The sequence below is a fragment of the Citrus clementina genome, unplaced genomic scaffold, assembly GCF_000493195.1.
Source record: "Citrus clementina cultivar Clemenules unplaced genomic scaffold, Citrus_clementina_v1.0 scaffold_5, whole genome shotgun sequence".
In the NCBI taxonomy this organism is placed as follows: Eukaryota; Viridiplantae; Streptophyta; class Magnoliopsida; order Sapindales; family Rutaceae; genus Citrus; species Citrus x clementina.
Window position 1 is genome coordinate 840,068 of NW_006262201.1, and position 18,327 is coordinate 858,394.

Below are 18,327 nucleotides of genomic sequence, written 5' to 3' on the forward strand. Positions count from 1 at the left end.
ATAATATGTATCAATTATGTAATATGTATCAATTATGACTTTTAGATAACAAAATTTGACAAAAATAATAATCATATTTTATATTTTTTTAGTAGAGGATCAAATCAATTTAACTTTTAAGTTATAATATTTAGTATTTATTTAATATTTTACTGTCACTTAAAAGCTACCGCTATCTAACTATAGTACTAAAATATACCTTATTATGGAGAAAATTTTGGGTGAAATACTAATATAACTTTATTTCTACGTTCATCTAATAGAGTTTGTGGTATATTTAATTATTTTAAAATTAATCCAACTCAAATGAGTGAAAATTTAGTAAGCATAACATTTTTCTTTACTAATTATATTGAAATTGTGTTTCTCGAAAATGTAATTTTTTTCATGTTTTATACTAATTTCATTACAATTTTCTCTAATTTTAGTCCAGTTGTTTATTTAAAATGTTGTCTACTAATATTCAAAGATCTTTTTTTCTCAAAAAACTTATACAATGTGATAAATTAATCACCCTAATTTTCGAGGGTTATCCTTGTCTAATTGAAGAATAACTAAAAGAACTACTTCTTTTCCTAAAACAAAAGCCAATTTCAAAGGACGGCCAAACAAGCCCTTAATTAACCAAAAAGAAAACGAACTCTCTATCTGTCAGATTCTACGGACAGGAAAGCCAAATGAGCTACACAGTTGTGATTGTGAAGACTGAAAGTGGAAGGCATCTGGCTCGTGATGACGTGGCGACGGCTTGGTTGACAGACCGCACATGACCTCGCTGACCTTCTATTGGGCATTGGCGTTCATCAGCTTTTGCACATTGCCCTATGATCCTTCCACGTGTCCCCGATCATCTTAGGGAGAAGTTTTATCAAAAGCCTGTGCATTCTGTCGTGAGATCTTACTTCTCTCACCGTGCGTGTTGCTGAAAGGGGAATTTTTAAAATAACAGGCAATGTACGACGACCGTGCAATTTTTTTAGCTTTGTAATTTTCAAGTTTGTGTGAACTCTAAACAATATTTTTTTTTAATTATAAACTAACATTACGATTAGAATTTATCAAAAATTTAAATCGAGATATACAATGTTGTAGATTTTGAAATCACACCAAAAAAATTTTAACTATAAAACATATTCAAAAAAATTTTATAGGAGCACAAAAGTGATTTCAGAAATATATACGTCTGTTTTTTAAGTTAAATTTTAAAGAAAATGCTTTAAAAAGTTTTAATTTTAAAAATGTATTTGTTTTATTGTTTTCACCCTTTATTTAATTTATTTCTTAAGAATGTTTTCTCGTGTCCGTCCAATAAATTCTTCAACTTACTGTACATAGAAAGATAATGATTGCCACGCATGTAGGTGAAGTCGGTGTCGCGTACGTGGCAAGAGCAGACAAACAAAGTGGATTTCTCGTTTTTTTTAAAAAAAATGAAGATTCAGGTTCAAGTGGAGTTTGTGAATCGTGATAGTGAATATTCAATCAATCACATCACAGCCAATCCAAGTTGGATGCAGCTGGGCCCGCCCGCACTTTAGTGCTCTTCTCAGGCGGTTCACCGCTCATTCACCAACTCACCGGCGCTATCAATGCTAATTGATCATTATAGATTTTAGGTACACACATGAATTATATAATCTTGATTGTCAAAAGGAAAAAATTGGAAACCCTTAAGGCTACGATTTGAAGACAGGATTGGATTGGATTAGCTTTTATGATTAGATTGGATTAAATTATATTAGATTACACTAGATTAAATATAGTACTTGCACTGGATTAAATATAGTACTGTCTTTTGTTTGGTGCATGTCGGATAGAATTATAATAGTGTTATCTTATGTTTGGCATTTTACAGGACTGGATAATAAAAATAATAATAATTAATAGAAAAATTAAGTGAAATGCCATATGCTTAAATTTTGACAATAACTTTTGAATAAAATTTGCCTTCTATAAAGCATATAGATTCACTTACTAATTGAAAGAGAAATGTGAGTTTTCAATTCCTGCAACCAAGCCAACAACAAAAGAAAAATGGAAAAAAAAGTCAAGTTTAAGATCCGTACTTGAAGCTCCAATTTAATTAGAAGATAAGAATCAATTTAAATAATATTTTGAGTACCTTTGATTATTGCTCAAATCATCTAAAACAATTTTTGGAGAATCAAGATTTGTTGAGGAAGGAAGATGTGCATGCTCTGCATTTGTTTGAGAGTAATTGTAATTGGGTTTGCTTTCGGCTTGATGAAAGAGAGGAGATGATTATAGATTCACTAGATTTTTTTATCCAAGATCAACCCACCTAAAAAAGGGGATTGATAATCCCAAGATTATGCAATAAAAAATTAGATTTATTTTTTAATCTTTACAGCCAAACATGGCTATGGATGAAATTAATATTTTTAGTCTTGAAAATTAGTCTTATCCTACCTTTATCCCAGCAGCCAAACGTAGCCTAAAAGGCCAAAATAAGACGTAGGCTTAAGGGAGGTCCACGATGAGCATTGTTATCAAACTCGAAAATATATAGCCTATAGTTTCTATTAGTGGTAATATTGCCTATGTACTTCTATGAAAGTCAAGACCATCTCATTTTTATTGAATTATCTTTTAGGAGTCCAACAATGACGTCTTAAAGAATAGTGCATTTTATAGTCGTATGTTGTAAGATTACTATAATAAGGTAGCCTTGATAGAGTTTATTAGTCTCAAAATAATATGAGTAGTCTTTTGATCTTTGGTTAAAACTAAGCGTGAGCATTTGGTTTGAGTTAAAAGACAAAAACTAAATAGTTCAAAAGTTGGCAAACCTATTTGTTTGTGTTTGGTTCGGCTCAAAACCAACTCAAACTGACAAACCAATCGCTTTGCTTCATTTTAAATTATAAAAGGGATAAATCATTTTCAATTTCCTAAATGGCTAAATCCCTAATCGCCACCGGCAGCAATTCGGCCTCTCTCTCTCTCTCTCTCAATTAACTGTGGCACAACAGCTTCTCACAGTGACACTGACAACATGATGCCTTCATGAAGAGCCCTTCACACATGTCAACCTTGATACGACTCAAAGATATTTAATTTACTCTCAAGTATAAAAGCACCTAATTATAGTGAGCCGAGATCGATTCACAAAGAAAAAATTTATTTTTTTTTATTTTAGTTTATCTAAAAAAATTAAAATAAAATTTAAAGATATGCAACTTAATTTAAGTAAAGCTACGAAATTAAATTAGTTAGGGTTATGGATCCACTCTTAATAGTAAATACAATTTAATAAATTCTTTTTGTTTTTATTTTATTGACCAAATGATTAATTGTATAGATTACAATTATTTTTCCAATAATTTTATTATGGATTAAGTATTTAGTGTGCAAAAATTTAACTTGTCTACAATAAGTCAAAATATCATTTTACCATACTTTATACTAAGATATTAAGAATTCATTGTGTCAAACCTCATGTTTGTCTACAATAAATCAAAATTTCAAAATATAAATATGGACAAAATTAGATGAAAAATAATTTAATTTATATAATTAAAATAAAATTCGATTAAATCATTTTTTTAACTAAGAGTTTCACATTCTCCTAACTATTAGTATTTAGCTAAGTATAATTGGAATAAAAGTAATTATTAAAATTAAAAAAAGGTATTTGAAATTGAAAATAAAACTAATTCTGTTTATTGAAAATATATTACAAAGAGAGATGAGAAGAAGAATTTGAGGGAAAAGAAGCGAAGAAAATGTGTAGATAGATGTGTTCTCCCTTCTCTATTTATACTTATATATGATTAATCTACACCACACAAATAAATAAAACTAATTACATTTTAAATATACATTTGTCCCACTAACAAAACATAAATCTAACTTAAGTCATGCAAGCACACGCAACACATTCTACTAACAATTATCACACATAACATGGTAAAAACTTATAATTTCACAATTACTACATTTGTTGTGATAAAACTTATAATTTTACAACAAAAGTCGTGGATCCTCATCGGTAATGACCTAACTTTTCGGACTTCCAAAATCTAAATTTGACATCTATACACTTGTTTGGAGCATCAACTTGCGTGAAATTGTTATTTTTACCTAGTAAATATACAACAATACACAAAATTAAATATTTAGAAAAATAATTAGAAATTAACAATATGTTACATAATTACAAATGTAAAATATAATATAAGCACAAAATAACATTTTTATTTATTAATGAACATACAATTTTTAACATTAATCAAACCTATTTAAGAGCTGTTGTCTCATTCATAATCTCAATCTCTCTAATCTCAGCCCACTAATCTGCCATCAGCAACCCCGGTCGCCCGCCATCATCTTCACCACTTGTCTCACACTCATCACTTATGGTCTTGCTCTCTTTAGACTCAGCACCCATCACTCATCTTTGCCAGCACACATCACTTATCTTCGCTGGCCGTTTCAGTTTCAATTCCGCCGTTGCTGTCGTGCAAGTGAAAGTGAGCATCACTAATTCAGTTTCACTCACTCTGAGCACCTAACAGCAAGCCATTAATTGCCAACTAGTATCAATTTTATTTTAATTCAATTTCACCTCATTTATTGTTTGATTAATTCAAATTTTTGTAAATAAAAAATGAGTTGAAAACATATCTGATTTGATTGTCAAATTATTATCAGTTGGATTTGATTTTTGTTAAATTATGATCTATATGTTTGGTTTGATTTGCTCATGCATCGGTTGGTTTGACTTTGTAATTTGTAATTGATAATTTGATATTTGATTGGGAAAAATACTATCAAATAAATTAAGTAAAATTACTATATATATATATATATATATATATATATATTGTTATATTATTTAAGATCATGTTTACTTATATATAGTGTTACCATGTGTATAGAGTGTAAATGCTACTTGCCAGTTAGTATAGGTGTAAACTATAAAGTTGAGTAAAATCATGTGAAAATTATAAAATTCAGTAAAATTAGGTTAAAAATGTAAAATTAAATTGTAATTAAAATTTCGGTTTGATTCGGTTATGTTCTAAAATTTTGTTATAATTCAGTTCAAGTTCCTGAGAACCATTTGATTTTAGTTCGGTTCGATTATGGCCACGAACTGATTCTAACCGGGAAACGCACACCCCTAGTTAAAACGTAATAAAACTTAATAAAATTTGATCATCTAATGATATATATGTTGTAGGATTATTTAGCACCTATAGAGTATCGTATTCATTATCTTATTTTAGCCTTTAGAGTTATGCAATATTTTTTTTGCAAGTAATTAATACCTATTGATAAAAGTAGAATTTGCCCCTTTTTCTATCAATTACATGAAGCTTGCTCACTCTAAGCCCATGCTTCTTTGCTCAGCCTACCCTCCCATTTTGCAGGAGACTCACATCTAATGTGACGATCATTTAATAATAACATGCACAACACGAGTTCTCAAAAGTCTCTGGTCTATATGCAAATAACAACTTTTATGTGGATGTTTTGATATCGCTTGTCATGCATCAAGAACTTACCATCAACTCAAAAGACTATATTATTGTAAAAAGTTACTGTTGATGTCAATAACGATTTTAACAACTGAATTTGTTTTTTTGAGGGCAACAACACAAACTGAAACTTAATCGTTGATCTAATTGCAACTTCTCTCACCTGCCAACCACAAAACACAATTAAGATTTGTTAGTGTGGATGCTAGCATAGATCTTTTGATGCCTGAATAAGTTATTTAGCATATAAAAGGAGAAAATAGACTGAAAAAACTAGAAATAATGTTGGAATTCAATGAATTTTCGGTGTAGTAGTTGAAGATCATGTAAAAGGTAAAATGGTTGAATAGATGATAACTTGTAAAAATTTATAGTTGATTTCGCTGACCCCCTCATCTGATGCTCTTTTTTGTTTAAATAAGTCCTTAGTTGTGGGTAGTTGCCTCCATTTCACCACGCTTACCAACAGTTAATGGTAGTTATCTATTAGTTGAGGGTAATTAAAGAAAGTAGTGGCACATAACTTCCTTAGAAAATATGTCACGTTTATCCAACCTAAACACCCGTTCTCTAGTTTTCAATATTGGGAAGTTATTACCGGTATTAAAAACTAATTGTCAAAAAATAAAAAATTTTAGCAAATCCAATAATTATTTACTCGAATTTAGATATTCTACCAAGTTAAGTTATGTTAACTTTTTTATAATCTTTTATTACAAAAGCATTTAAAATGGTATACGATTATAATTTAAAGATATATACTTATTCAATAAGTAACAACAAATCTCAACTCGACATTGAATCGAAGTTCTGTTTATCCAATATTGAGTTCAAAATCAATCCTATTATTTTTTGTGCCTAGTCATTACCAAGCAATTAGATTCTAAAATTGGTTTGACATGTGTATACACCTGCCAATTAAGTTCTCTTGCTTTCTTTCGGCGATGCGAGTAAAAGTATCTTTGATGCCTATTTCACCATCATGTGTTGTTATTATTAATGAGCCTAATCAAACGGTTAGTGGTTGATTGGTGAAGTTTCTTTAAAATGACTTATCGTTTTAACAGACAGCATCCTGTACATTTGCTTTGCGTTTCTGAAAACATGTTTCTAAAATAGGAAAAAGTTTATTTGCTTTGAATTTCATAACATTTATTTTAAAATTAGCTGTGAAGTAGAGGATTTGAGAAGTTGAGACTTGAGAGTTTATGATTAATGAGTTTGATCTATTTTTTCTTTTAAATAAATAAAGTTTTATTAATTTCATAAATAATTTAATTTTTATAATTATTTGAAGAACAGTTATTATTTAGCAAGGGTTCCTTTAGTTTAATATGGCAAGAGGCAAATTAAAAAACACAATTTTTTTTTAAATATTACAGAATAAGTAAATCATATTAAAATAATAAAATCTATATTTTTCTTATTTTCAGTTTATTCATTAAACACACCCCCAATGTTTAGTTAAAGGGACAAAAACCCCCTAACGTTTCAAAAAAAGATATTTACACCCCAATTCACTAAAAGAAACAGTAATTTTTAATAGAAATTACTGTTATACCCTTCTAACATATAAAAAAATATATATACAACTTTAATTTGTGGTATTAATACCATAAAATTTTATTTAAATTTTATTTAAATTTTAAACTTATATATTTAACAATTCTACACATGCTATCATTTAAACTTGTATATTTATAACTAATTGTTTATGTTATTTATTATGGTATTTAAAATTGAAATACAAGTCATTAATAACCAATTTTATTTATTTTTATTCTTGAGTAATGAATTAAATTTATTTAGCTTGAAGAGGGAATTTGATAAAAATTTAAATAGAGAAATTGGGTAATGAGGGTATATTTATAATTTTATTAATAGTATATAGATAAATTGGATAATTAATAATTTTTTATATGCTATAAGGGTATAATGGTAATTTATTCTTTTTTAAAATGTTAGGGGATTTTTATCTCTTTACTTAAATATTGGGATTTGTTTGTCCTTTTCCCTTAAAAAAATACTCTTTAAAAACAGATATTGATGAGAGCATGTGAAAAATGAATTGGTAAAGTAGTAATGAAAAATTTCCTGTAAAACAGAATACAGGGGTATATATGACATTTCCTCATAAAATTGACATGGTTATGTAATATATTTCATTTCGGCATGCTACTATGGTCAGTGAAGTTTTGAGGGATAAACACATAATTATCCGTCAATTTCTGTCCAAAAAAAATATATTATTTGTTGATGTATGCTCCTCTTCTCTAAGCTCTCCGTCACCACCACCAGTCCACCGTCACCACTTGAACCCACTCGATTACACCTATTTCCGACAACAAAACGGACAAAGCAAAAACACAGAAATCAAAAACATGTTTTCATCACTTCTTCTAAAACGCACCAACCAAACCCTAAAACAACTCACAGCCAAACACCGCCTAATCCCGATTACCTCCAATGCCACCACCTCCATCAACACTTCGATTATCCACTCTAAACCCCTACTGAATTCCCCAAATTGCCCCCACTTCCGCCCACTCTTCCGTTACAATCATAACGGCGGTTACGGCACCGACTACGATTACATTCGAGCCGACGTTAACTGTCCCCGATGCTCCGCCGAGTTCCCCGTCCTCTTCTCTAACCGTCCGTTATCGTTAACTAATCGCGAGCCGGGGGTTTACCAGGCCGTTAATTTCTGTCCGAAGTGTAAGACGGCTTTCTATTTCCGGCCGTTTAAGTTGACGCCGTTAGAAGGGAGCTTTATTGAGTTGGGGAAGGTTAAGGTGGAGGAGATTATGGGTGGGTTTATTAGGAAAGATGGTGAGAGTAATGGAATTGAAAGTGAGAGTGAAACTGAAAATGGGAATAGGAACAGAAATAGTGAGGGGAATATTGATTTGCCGACGCCGAAGGAGATTTGTAAGGGGCTTGATGAGTTTGTAATTGGGCAGGAACGAGCGAAAAAGGTCTGTTCGTGGTTGTTTATGAATATTTCTATAGTTTAGGGACTTACCTGTTATTTTTTAATTGTTTAGTATTTAATTTTTGAAGCAGGTAACCTTTTACTTGGTGTGTGGGGTGTTAAAGTTACTAGTTTTAGAAATAATGTTACAAATTTTAAGCTCAATCGCGAGTTTCACGGATGGCATTGCCAGGATGAGTTTTACGTCATACATAGCTTGTCAATGGTATGTTTGGGATTGAGATATTGTGGCTTCTAATGCAGAGCTGCTGTGGAATAGAATCAGTAGCTGTTAAGTATAAGTGGAGGGGTAATTGGAAAAAGATTAGCGATCTAGTTGCTTTGATCACTCTGTAGACATCATGCTACAAGTTGACATGAGATGAGATTATAACTTGAGATATGAGTTGTAACGTGGTAGACTTGTAAATGCCATTGTTTGGGTATTATAGCATTTGCATTACCTTATTTTTATTAGCAAATTTTCTTGTAGAGATGATGAGTGGGTAGAACATAATTTCAGTTCTTATGGTTGTCTGTTCATTGTTGTTGAGTTAGAGAAGTATCAGACTATCATGTTGAACTAGTTAACTTCTGAGTGGGGTTTTATGATTTACTTGAGTTTGAATTCAGGCTCTTATTTGCTTATTTATTTGTGAAATTTAAAGTCATTGTTTAGCAATTTTCTATAACTTACAGAGTTTACTGTAATTTTATTTAGTTGTTGGATTTGTATCTCACAGTCACATATCTTTTGCATTCTTGTTGACATGCTTGTTTATGTGATAGGTGCTTGCTGTAGCAGTTTACAACCACTACAAAAGGATATATCATTCCTCTTTGCAGAAAGAGTTAGTTTCTGATCACCTTTATGTTGACTCAATCTTAGGGTCCTTAGTCCTTATTGTTTTTAGTTGGTTGCTGCTTTTGGCATTGTTCAATTTTTGTTTACAAGCATGCTTGCTTTGCACATGCCAATAATGCAGTTTTTCACTAGTTAGAAGTTAGATATTTGACAGTTTGAGGCTGCTTCATTTAATTGAACTTGTTCATCTACTACCAGGTCAGGTGTAAAATCGGGCAATTGCAATGTTGAAAATGATGAAATTGTTGAGTTGGAGAAGAGCAATGTTCTTTTGATGGGTCCTACTGGATCAGGTATGGTCAAGTTTTCTTTACCTGGTTCTTGCTTTTCCGCTTCTTATTGTTATTATGTTATCATGTGATAACTCAAAACTTATTAGACTGTTGTCTTCGTTTTTGTATTTTTCCTTGACCATAAGGATAGGGAAAACTTTACTTGCTAAAACTCTTGCTCGCATTGTGAATGTGCCATTTACCATCACTGATGCAACAGCTTTAACACAGGCAAGTTCATTGGTTCATATAGTTTTTCAGCTCTCATTCCTGTATGTGTACAGATTAGTGGTGACACTTATATCTTTGTTATCATGAATACTGTTAAGTACATTTGTGTTTCTGATGAATTATTTGTTTTGTCGAATATCATATTGAGAAAAAAAGAAGCAAAAGCTAGTTACTCCTGTTTCTTCATCACATCTAGTCATAATGTACGTGCTTATCAATCACATTTTGTCCATGCATGTTGCTATTTATGTATAGTTTTCTGTTCTGGTTTGTTTGTAGGGATCTTTTCCTCTTTCATTTGTCATCGCAGGGCATTTTAATTTAACGTTAGTTGATTTCTTCATAAAGAGCTTTGTTTTAGGGTTGTTTTTCTAAATTACTCTAATAAATTCTACTATGTTCTCTCTCTTTCTCCAGGCTGGGTATGTTGGAGAAGACGCGGAATCAGTATTGTACAAGTTGTTAGCGGTATGGTGCACCTTTTCCGTGTTTTTATACATAGTTCCTTGATAAATTTCTTAATTTTCAGATACACTAGCATTTGCCGATAAAACTGTCAAAGAGCATAGGCTAAGATAGTATCAATTTACTCATTTCATAAAGAGAAAAATGAAATTGTTTTAAAGGGCTGGGGTGATATACTAGTTTTCCATTTACAATTAGTCAGTTCATCTTTCTGTTTATGTGGGATTAATACTTTTGAGTCAAATGCTTTTGATGATTGAACTTCTAAGAAGAATAGGCTGAGTCAGTTAGTCTTCATTTGAAAAGGACAATAAAGTGACAAAAAGGATTGGGTACTCTTTTAATTTTTTTGTTCCTTTCTTGTGTTTCTTTTTGTCCCTTTAGTTTTTAGGTATTCATAATTTTAAGTTCTTGTAAGGTTAAATTGCCAATTCTTAATAAGTAGAATGTATAGAAGGCCAAGATTCCAAATTGGTGTGTTAATGTCATTCTTTGGCTCCAAGAGAAATGGTATTGTAATTAATTCTCTGCCGTTGGCATGTGCATGCCCTCATGAACATCTGTGGAGCATCAATAATTTGATTGTGCTTCCATGCTATGTCCGCTGCTGGGTTGGTAGGTTTTTGATATATGTGGTTCATTGTGCGAGAATATTGTGATGTATGGCACTCATAAAAAAAGAAAAATGATGAGGGATATGGCAAAAGAATATATTGCCATGTTTACTCTAACTGCTGAGTTATTGGAATTTTTGCGTAATTTGATTCATTGAGAATTTTGATCTAAAAATTGATAATCAGAATTGATTAGTTCCTTTGATCTGTTCATTTGGAAACACTCATATTAAATTTCAGGTCTTTGATGGTGAAGTTCCCGTTCCAGGACTTAGGAATTTTCTGTAAACTCATTAAACAAATATACTCACTTTTATGTCCATTCATAAGATTCTTGTGTTTATGTTTGAGAAAATCTATTCTGTATTAAATTTGTAAGAGCTTTTATTCAACAGCGATTCTTTTATCTTCGCCTTTTCCTTGAATGCTTTTTGGTCCATAGGCTGCTGATTTCGACGTGGAAGCAGCTCAGAGAGGGATCGTCTACATTGATGAAGTTGATAAGATAGTGAAGGTAGTTTATGATTTGTCAATATAGCTATTGTAAATTTAGCAATGCTAGAGTTATGCATACCTTATCATATTTGGTTGCAGGCTGAGAGTCGAAACAATGGCAGAGATGTATCAGGCGAGGGAGTCCAACAGGCATTACTGAAAATGCTAGAAGGAACTGTGAGTGAAACATCTGCAAAATTAGTCTGTCAATTTAGTATTTTCTTCCTTGTTTACTTTTTCCTTATTGTTATGGGCAGTGCATTTGCATTGCTTCAACTGCCATAATTGAAATAAAATACAGAAATAATTGATATTTTAGTGCCCAATTGCATTGTAAGAAATGTTTGATTCATTTGTGGCCTAAATTATTATGACAGAATTCTGTGGTGTAATTTAGTATTTTCTTCCTTGTTTACTTTTTCATTGTCGTTATGGGCAGTGCATTTGCATTGCTTTAACTGCCATAATTGAAATAAAATACAGATATATTGATATTTAGTGCCCAATTGCATTGTAAGAAATGTTTAATTCATCCGTGGCCTAGATTATTATGACAGAATTCTGTGTTGTAATTTTATTAATTTTTTAATCTGTTAAGTCTTTTGATGCAAATCAACTACTGACAACTTTCTGCTATCACTGCAGAGTGCAGTATGACCATTTCAAATAATAAAAAAGAAAACACTAAATCCTAAATGTTTCCTAATTTCAGAATTATTGGTCTAGAGATTATATCTACTATTTTTTCTTTCCTCAATCCGTTGATGATGATGATGAAAAAGGAACTGCTTTTCATTTTTTTCTTGTCAATATTCCTAGTTATGCCTAGTCTGATATTTCGTGGCTGTACCAAAATCCATACTCATAATATCTTTATCTTTCTTGAATCCTGCACGCATGAAAATAGTCTCAAATAGTTATTTAATGAAGTGATAATAATATTCAACACATTTTTGGTCTGTCAAGTGAGCCAGTTCGAAATTTGACTTTAAATTGACCAGGCTTTCTGATGCCACTGGTGCTTATTCCCTGGCCCTCGTCTCTGGTGTTAAAGGGTGAAATATTGTGGGGCAAGTGTCAAACTTGGCACTTGGCTTATAAAAGGAAAAGAAAAGTTCTTTAAATGCTTACCCTTAGGCATCAAGTAAAATGTATGTTACTGCTTTATTGAAACATTGTGATTTTATGATGCTGAGATATCTTAGTTTAGTCATGTTCGTACTTTTTAAGGATAACTGCTAAGTTTCGAGTTTGAAGTATTAACTTTTCTTCTGTTTCTATAATTTTTGGTTATATAAGATCCAATGCTTTCTCATTCTCAGGTAGTAAATGTTCCTATACCTGATAACGGACCTCGGAAGCATCCTCGTGGCGATAACATTCCAGTATGTTATTCTCTTACTTTTCTGCTGTGTTAACACAATTAAATTTATTGATTGTGAGATTTTGTGAGTGTTACCCTCATTGAAGTACAAAATTTTCTTTCTAGAGGTGCTCATGCCAAGCACACATTTCATAGATGTTTTGGTAGAAATATATATTATATTCAATCTGAAAATTTCAAGTATTTGAAGAGTCCACTAGCAGGGTGTTAGGGTAGTTTCAAGAAAGAAGAGAGAAATGCAGAGAAGTGTATACCACAAACAGACTGGAGCAGCTTTGTGTATTAATAATGATAAATGAAATTAGTAAAGTACCATCACACCATATTAATAATAATAAACCTTTTTTCAGATATTTTGAACACAGGGTTTATTAAAAACTAATCACCATTCTTTGGGTTTATTGAAAACTAATCACCATTCTTTCTGGCTAAAAGATTAAGCGAAGAATAATTGTAAACAACCATGTCTTGACACCTTCTCTTCACGAGCTTGAAAATGGTATCCTGTGCCACATTTTACTTTCTTTGTAAATGCCTCAAGTCATCAAGGTTTTCCTAATTGTCTTGCCTTGTGTGCCACTGGCCCCATGAGTTTAATGCCTTGTGAAAGCTTGAATATGCATTTACGGTAGAACTAAAAAGCATGAAATAAAAATGTGAAGCAATCTCTTTCTTCCTTTTTCGTCAGATGTTTGCCAAGACTAATGTGACTATGAATCTTATAACTTAATTGTGATATGTGCAGATTGATACGAAAGATATCCTTTTCATATGTGGTGGTGCCTTTGTTGGTTTGGAGAAGACAATTTCAGAGAGGTAATGCCATCTCTTAAGGATTGTTTGTTAACAGAGTCTTTTAACGAATTTTGCTTTCCATGTTCTGGGAGTTTGAAATGTTCAAGTACTTAATCTTTGTAGACGGCAAGATTCTTCTATTGGCTTTGGAGCACCAGTCCGTGCAAACATGAGAACTGGTGGATTGACTGATGCGCTTGTGACGTCATCATTGTTGGAATCAGTGAGAATCAAAATCCAGATGGCTAGATTTGCTGGTTCTTTTTGATTTATGAATGAGCATTTTTTTCCGTCCTAACCTGGAGATCCTTTTCTTCTTTTGTTTGATTATTGGCATCAATGTTTCTTATCCTTTTCTTCTTTTGTTTGATTATTGGCATCAATGTTTCTTACGGTCAGGTAGATAGTGGTGATCTTGTAGCATATGGCCTCATTCCTGAATTCATTGGACGGTTTCCGATTTTAGTGAGCTTGTCAGCTTTAAATGAGGATCAACTTGTTCAGGTGTGTTCTATCTTCTGATGGTATACTCGGTTAACTTCTTCCTGTGTTTAACTGTTGTGTTGACCATTAGTAGGCCCTATCATGCACACCAACCTCCAAAATCATTTAGTACTTATTAAGTCTTCAATTGGTTGTTGATGCATCCAAAATCTGTGCAGCGTGCAAAGGAATTTGAATTGAATTTTTTTTTCCTCCTTTTCTTCTTTAATTATTACAAGAAAGTAGACAAGTTATGATGGAAATATTCTTGTAAGACAGGTTCTCATGGAGCCCAAAAATGCTCTTGGTAGACAGTACAAGAAGATGTTCAGCATGAATAATGTAAGATTTTGATCCATTTTGTTGGTGGTTTGGAAATTTTTACTTCATTCTCCCTTTTAAATCATTGACAACTGTCACCAATATGCAGCTCTCTAAATGTCAGCTTCTATTAACTACTGTGTTCCTTTTCAAACTTCAGGTCAAACTGCATTTTACTGATGATGCATTGCGATTGATTGCAAAGAAAGCAATGGCAAAAAACACTGGTGCTCGGGGTCTAAGAGCCTTATTAGAAAATATTCTAACAGAGGCAATGTTTGAGGTATATTATCTGTCTGAAAAATTGCAACGGGTTTGCAGTTGGACCAGCTCCTCATGCCACCATGATTGAAAGTCTTTTTGTTTTCTTTCTTTTTATTTGCGGTCAGATTCCGGAAACCAAGATTGGAACTTCAAGTGTAAATGCAGTATTGGTCGACAAGGAGGCCGTTGGATCAGTGGATGCACCTGGATGTGGTGCAAAAATTCTTCATGGAGATGGTGAATTGGAACGAGTTCTTCATGAAACAAAGTCAAAGGATTTTATGGTACGTTCTTGTTCTTCCCTCTTTAGGAGTGCATTCCCCCAAATTTATGATGCTTTTCCGAAATCGAATTTGAAACTTGATTGATTGATTAATTAATCTTGTCTTGCAGGGGAAAGGCAAGTTTGCACAGGGTGGGCTAGAGGTTCAATCAAGATCACTGAGCTTGTAATTAGATTAATATTTTGCTGTTGTATAAATTTTCTGTAAATAATAAAAATAGTCACAGTAAAATGGAAGAAACAATGCAATTTTGTTTTTCTTTTTGTTCAAATCCTCTTCAACAAGTTCCAAATATATTCGAATTTTGTGACATCGGCCTTCTGTAAAATTTTTTGGTAATACTGGTTGGTGAGAAGTGCCCATGAGAATGATTCTGAAGTGCTTCTCAAATCCCCGGGTGCATGTGACGAATAAAGAGGAAAAAAACTTGCCTTTCAATAATTTGTTCGATGGGGCTTTTGCCATTATTAAGAGTGCTTTTTGACATGTCCAAAATTTTTTAACTGTTTCATTGACGGATGACAATTGCTCGGGTCGGGTTTGGCTGAGCTCGAGCCCGCCCCGATAACACATATAAAAGTTCCGAGCCCGGGATAAACCCAATCGTTTTGGCTTCGGGTCAGGCTTAGCATTAAGAAAAATTCTCGTCGCAAGAAGAGAAGCCATGGCAAACAAGTATTATTAGACCGAAAGAAGTGGAAAGCTTTCGATACAATTTTTTCTTTTTTATTCTAAAGAAAATCAAATGATTTTGAATAAATAAAAAGCTGCTAAAAAATGGATAATTAAATTAATGAGTGAATGAGTGAAGATCTACTTTATGAGAGTAGTAAATTCTTGTGGATATAATCAAAACCATTAGTGATAATTAAATAAAATTTGATAATAAGGTGAGCCAAAGCCTAGAAGGCTTCATCAAAAGGCATTGCCATTTGCCTTTTTCTGATAAAGGGCTTTTTATTTTTTTTTCTTTTCTTTTTTCCTTTTTAACATAGACATTTTAATTAAATACGAATATTTTTGTAATTAAAAAAATATTCGAAGTTTTTACTAAATTATATATTACAAGGGAATGATTTATTAATTGATAACAAATGAGTTATTAATTGATAAGAAATTTATTCATTGACTTAAAATTTCAATATAGTTGCGAACAAAAATTATAATTTTTTAATGTTTCTCGTAAACCCATTTTTCTAACAAAAAATTATGCTTATGTGATACAAAAAACGAATCCTTCAAAATTTTAGAATTTATTTTCGAACCCATGGAAAGACAATTACAAAAGGCAGGGTCATCATCGTCCTTACACGTTCAAAATATGGTATCATTTCATATCAACACTCGTACTCAAAGGTAATGCTACGTGTCAGATAGAAACAAATAGGGTTTCAGTTTCGATACGGTCCCACACCCGCACTGATATGGTATGTATATGTAACAAAACAAGGAAAGGTGTTAATTAACATGTAGGTTCTCATATTTAACAAAATTACAAATAGGAACCAAATGTGCAATTTCGTCCTAAATTTTGAAATAATCAACTTCAAAAACAAGTTGATGATATGATTGGTAACTTTAGATTATTAAAACAACCAATTAATTTTCCGTTTATGTTTGGTAAAACAATTATAAAAGCGCAGTTTATATGAATATCCACCAAATACCTGAATTTACTATAAATTTAACACATAAATTTTAAATATTAACAATTTTAATACAAAATAAGAAAATGAATATAACATAAGTTAAACATGTATTTGAGCCTATTATGTACAAAGTTGGTCCAATATCAAATAATGAAATCATCATTAAATGATGAATGATTTTTTTTTTTTTATTGTATGCATTATCCAAAAAATAGTCATCGCCACATTTCTTAAAATTTTAACAATATAAGATCAATCAAATCGTCAATTAAACATGATTAGTAAGAAGATTTTTTGGGTTGATTCGAAGAGAATGAGTAGTGTAGTAGTTAATCAAAATTTTTATGTGGATTTTGAATTCTTCTAGATTTCATGAGGAGGTGCAAGTGAGAGAAGTCATGATAATACTCACCTCCACCAATGCTTGTTAAATATAGATTTGTTTGGCCTTTTTTTTATGAGTCTGCTCTATACTTGGTCTAACCGCAAAGATAGTGGACAGATTATTACCCAAAACTTTAACAGAGTGTTGGTTAATAATAATTGGTTGTGCTTCATATCTAGTATTTTTTAGGTCATCAAATGTCTTCATCATTCAACAATAATTAAGGGGATATGTGCTTTGTGGAATAAATTTCAATGTTAAGTGTGTTAATTATGACAATATATCAAAATTGCAAGGGTGCTCATAATCCAATTCAATCCACTTCATCTGTTTGATCCATAATAATCTGATCCATGAAAATCTGATCCATGAATTGGTAGATTGGATTGGATTAAAATTTTAAAAATATGTAGTTGATGGATTGGATATAGATTTACTTCTACAAATCAGCAAAAATATGTGAATCCGCAAAAAAAATTATTTAATAAAAATTAAACTTGTAAAAATGACATTATACTTACTAATAAATAAGTTAAAATATAGTTACATTAACAGCATATTTTATCTTATCCCATAATAACATAAAATAAAAATAATTAAATAAGAAAATATAACTTCCTAAGCAGTTAATTTTCATGTAATGATCTAAATAAATGAGTTTTTTTATTTGTTATATTTTGAAATTTTAATGTATTTTCTAACTTTATTTAAATAATTAATTTATTTACATCTTATTTAATTTTGAATTTGATCGGTAGTAAAATTATTTTTATATTAATTTTTACTTTAGTTATTTCGTGGATAGGACATGATTAAAAATTTTTATCCTGCAAACCAATATGTAAAACAGTCGATTAGATATGGATTGAGTCAAACCCACATCCGATCCGTAGACGTATGTATTGAATTTTGATTGAATTTCATCAGTTTGTGGATTCGATTGGATTAAAAATTTCTAATCCACAAAATCGTAGATCGGATATGGATTGATGTCCAATCCGTAAAATTCGATCCGCAAATACCCCTACAAATTTGTATCTTTCCTGAATGACATAACAACTGGTAATAATAATCTTTCTTTAGCAACCAATGACTTCTATTGGTATTCTTTTTTTTTTTTTTGGTCATGTATAATTAAATTTGTAATAAAAATAATGTGAAATTAATAGTTAATACATGGACGTTTTCGGATTCAATCGCAAACTCATATCCTTTACAAAGAAAATCTAAACTATATCCCTACACAAAATGTCCTGAAAATTTAAGTACATATATAATTTATCAAATATAAAGGGACTCAAATGTTATTACTTCAAAAGGGTGCAAAAGGAAGAAGAATAAG

At 31.4% G+C, this 18,327-nt stretch overlaps 1 protein-coding gene across 2 annotated transcripts; it reads left to right on the forward strand.

Annotated features, from left to right (window-relative positions):
- The first annotated feature begins 7,742 nt into the window (after positions 1–7,742).
- LOC18040482 (CLP protease regulatory subunit CLPX2, mitochondrial) lies at positions 7,743–15,395 on the forward strand. 2 transcript variants are annotated; one of them, XM_024184932.1, is made up of 15 exons: positions 7,743–8,482; positions 9,268–9,329; positions 9,542–9,636; positions 9,767–9,846; positions 10,264–10,314; positions 11,368–11,439; positions 11,520–11,597; positions 12,743–12,805; positions 13,550–13,620; positions 13,723–13,856; positions 14,003–14,103; positions 14,362–14,424; positions 14,564–14,686; positions 14,793–14,951; positions 15,061–15,395. In XM_024184932.1, the coding sequence occupies exons 1-15, from the start codon at positions 7,886–7,888 to the stop codon at positions 15,118–15,120; spliced, it is 1,809 nt and encodes a 602-aa protein (XP_024040700.1). In that variant the 5' UTR covers positions 7,743–7,885; the 3' UTR covers positions 15,121–15,395. The 2 variants fall into 2 exon arrangements, with proteins under 2 accessions (XP_024040700.1, XP_006431435.1); XM_006431372.2 differs by having other exon boundaries at positions 13,723–13,822; positions 13,999–14,103.
- The last annotated feature ends 2,932 nt before the right edge of the window (positions 15,396–18,327 follow it).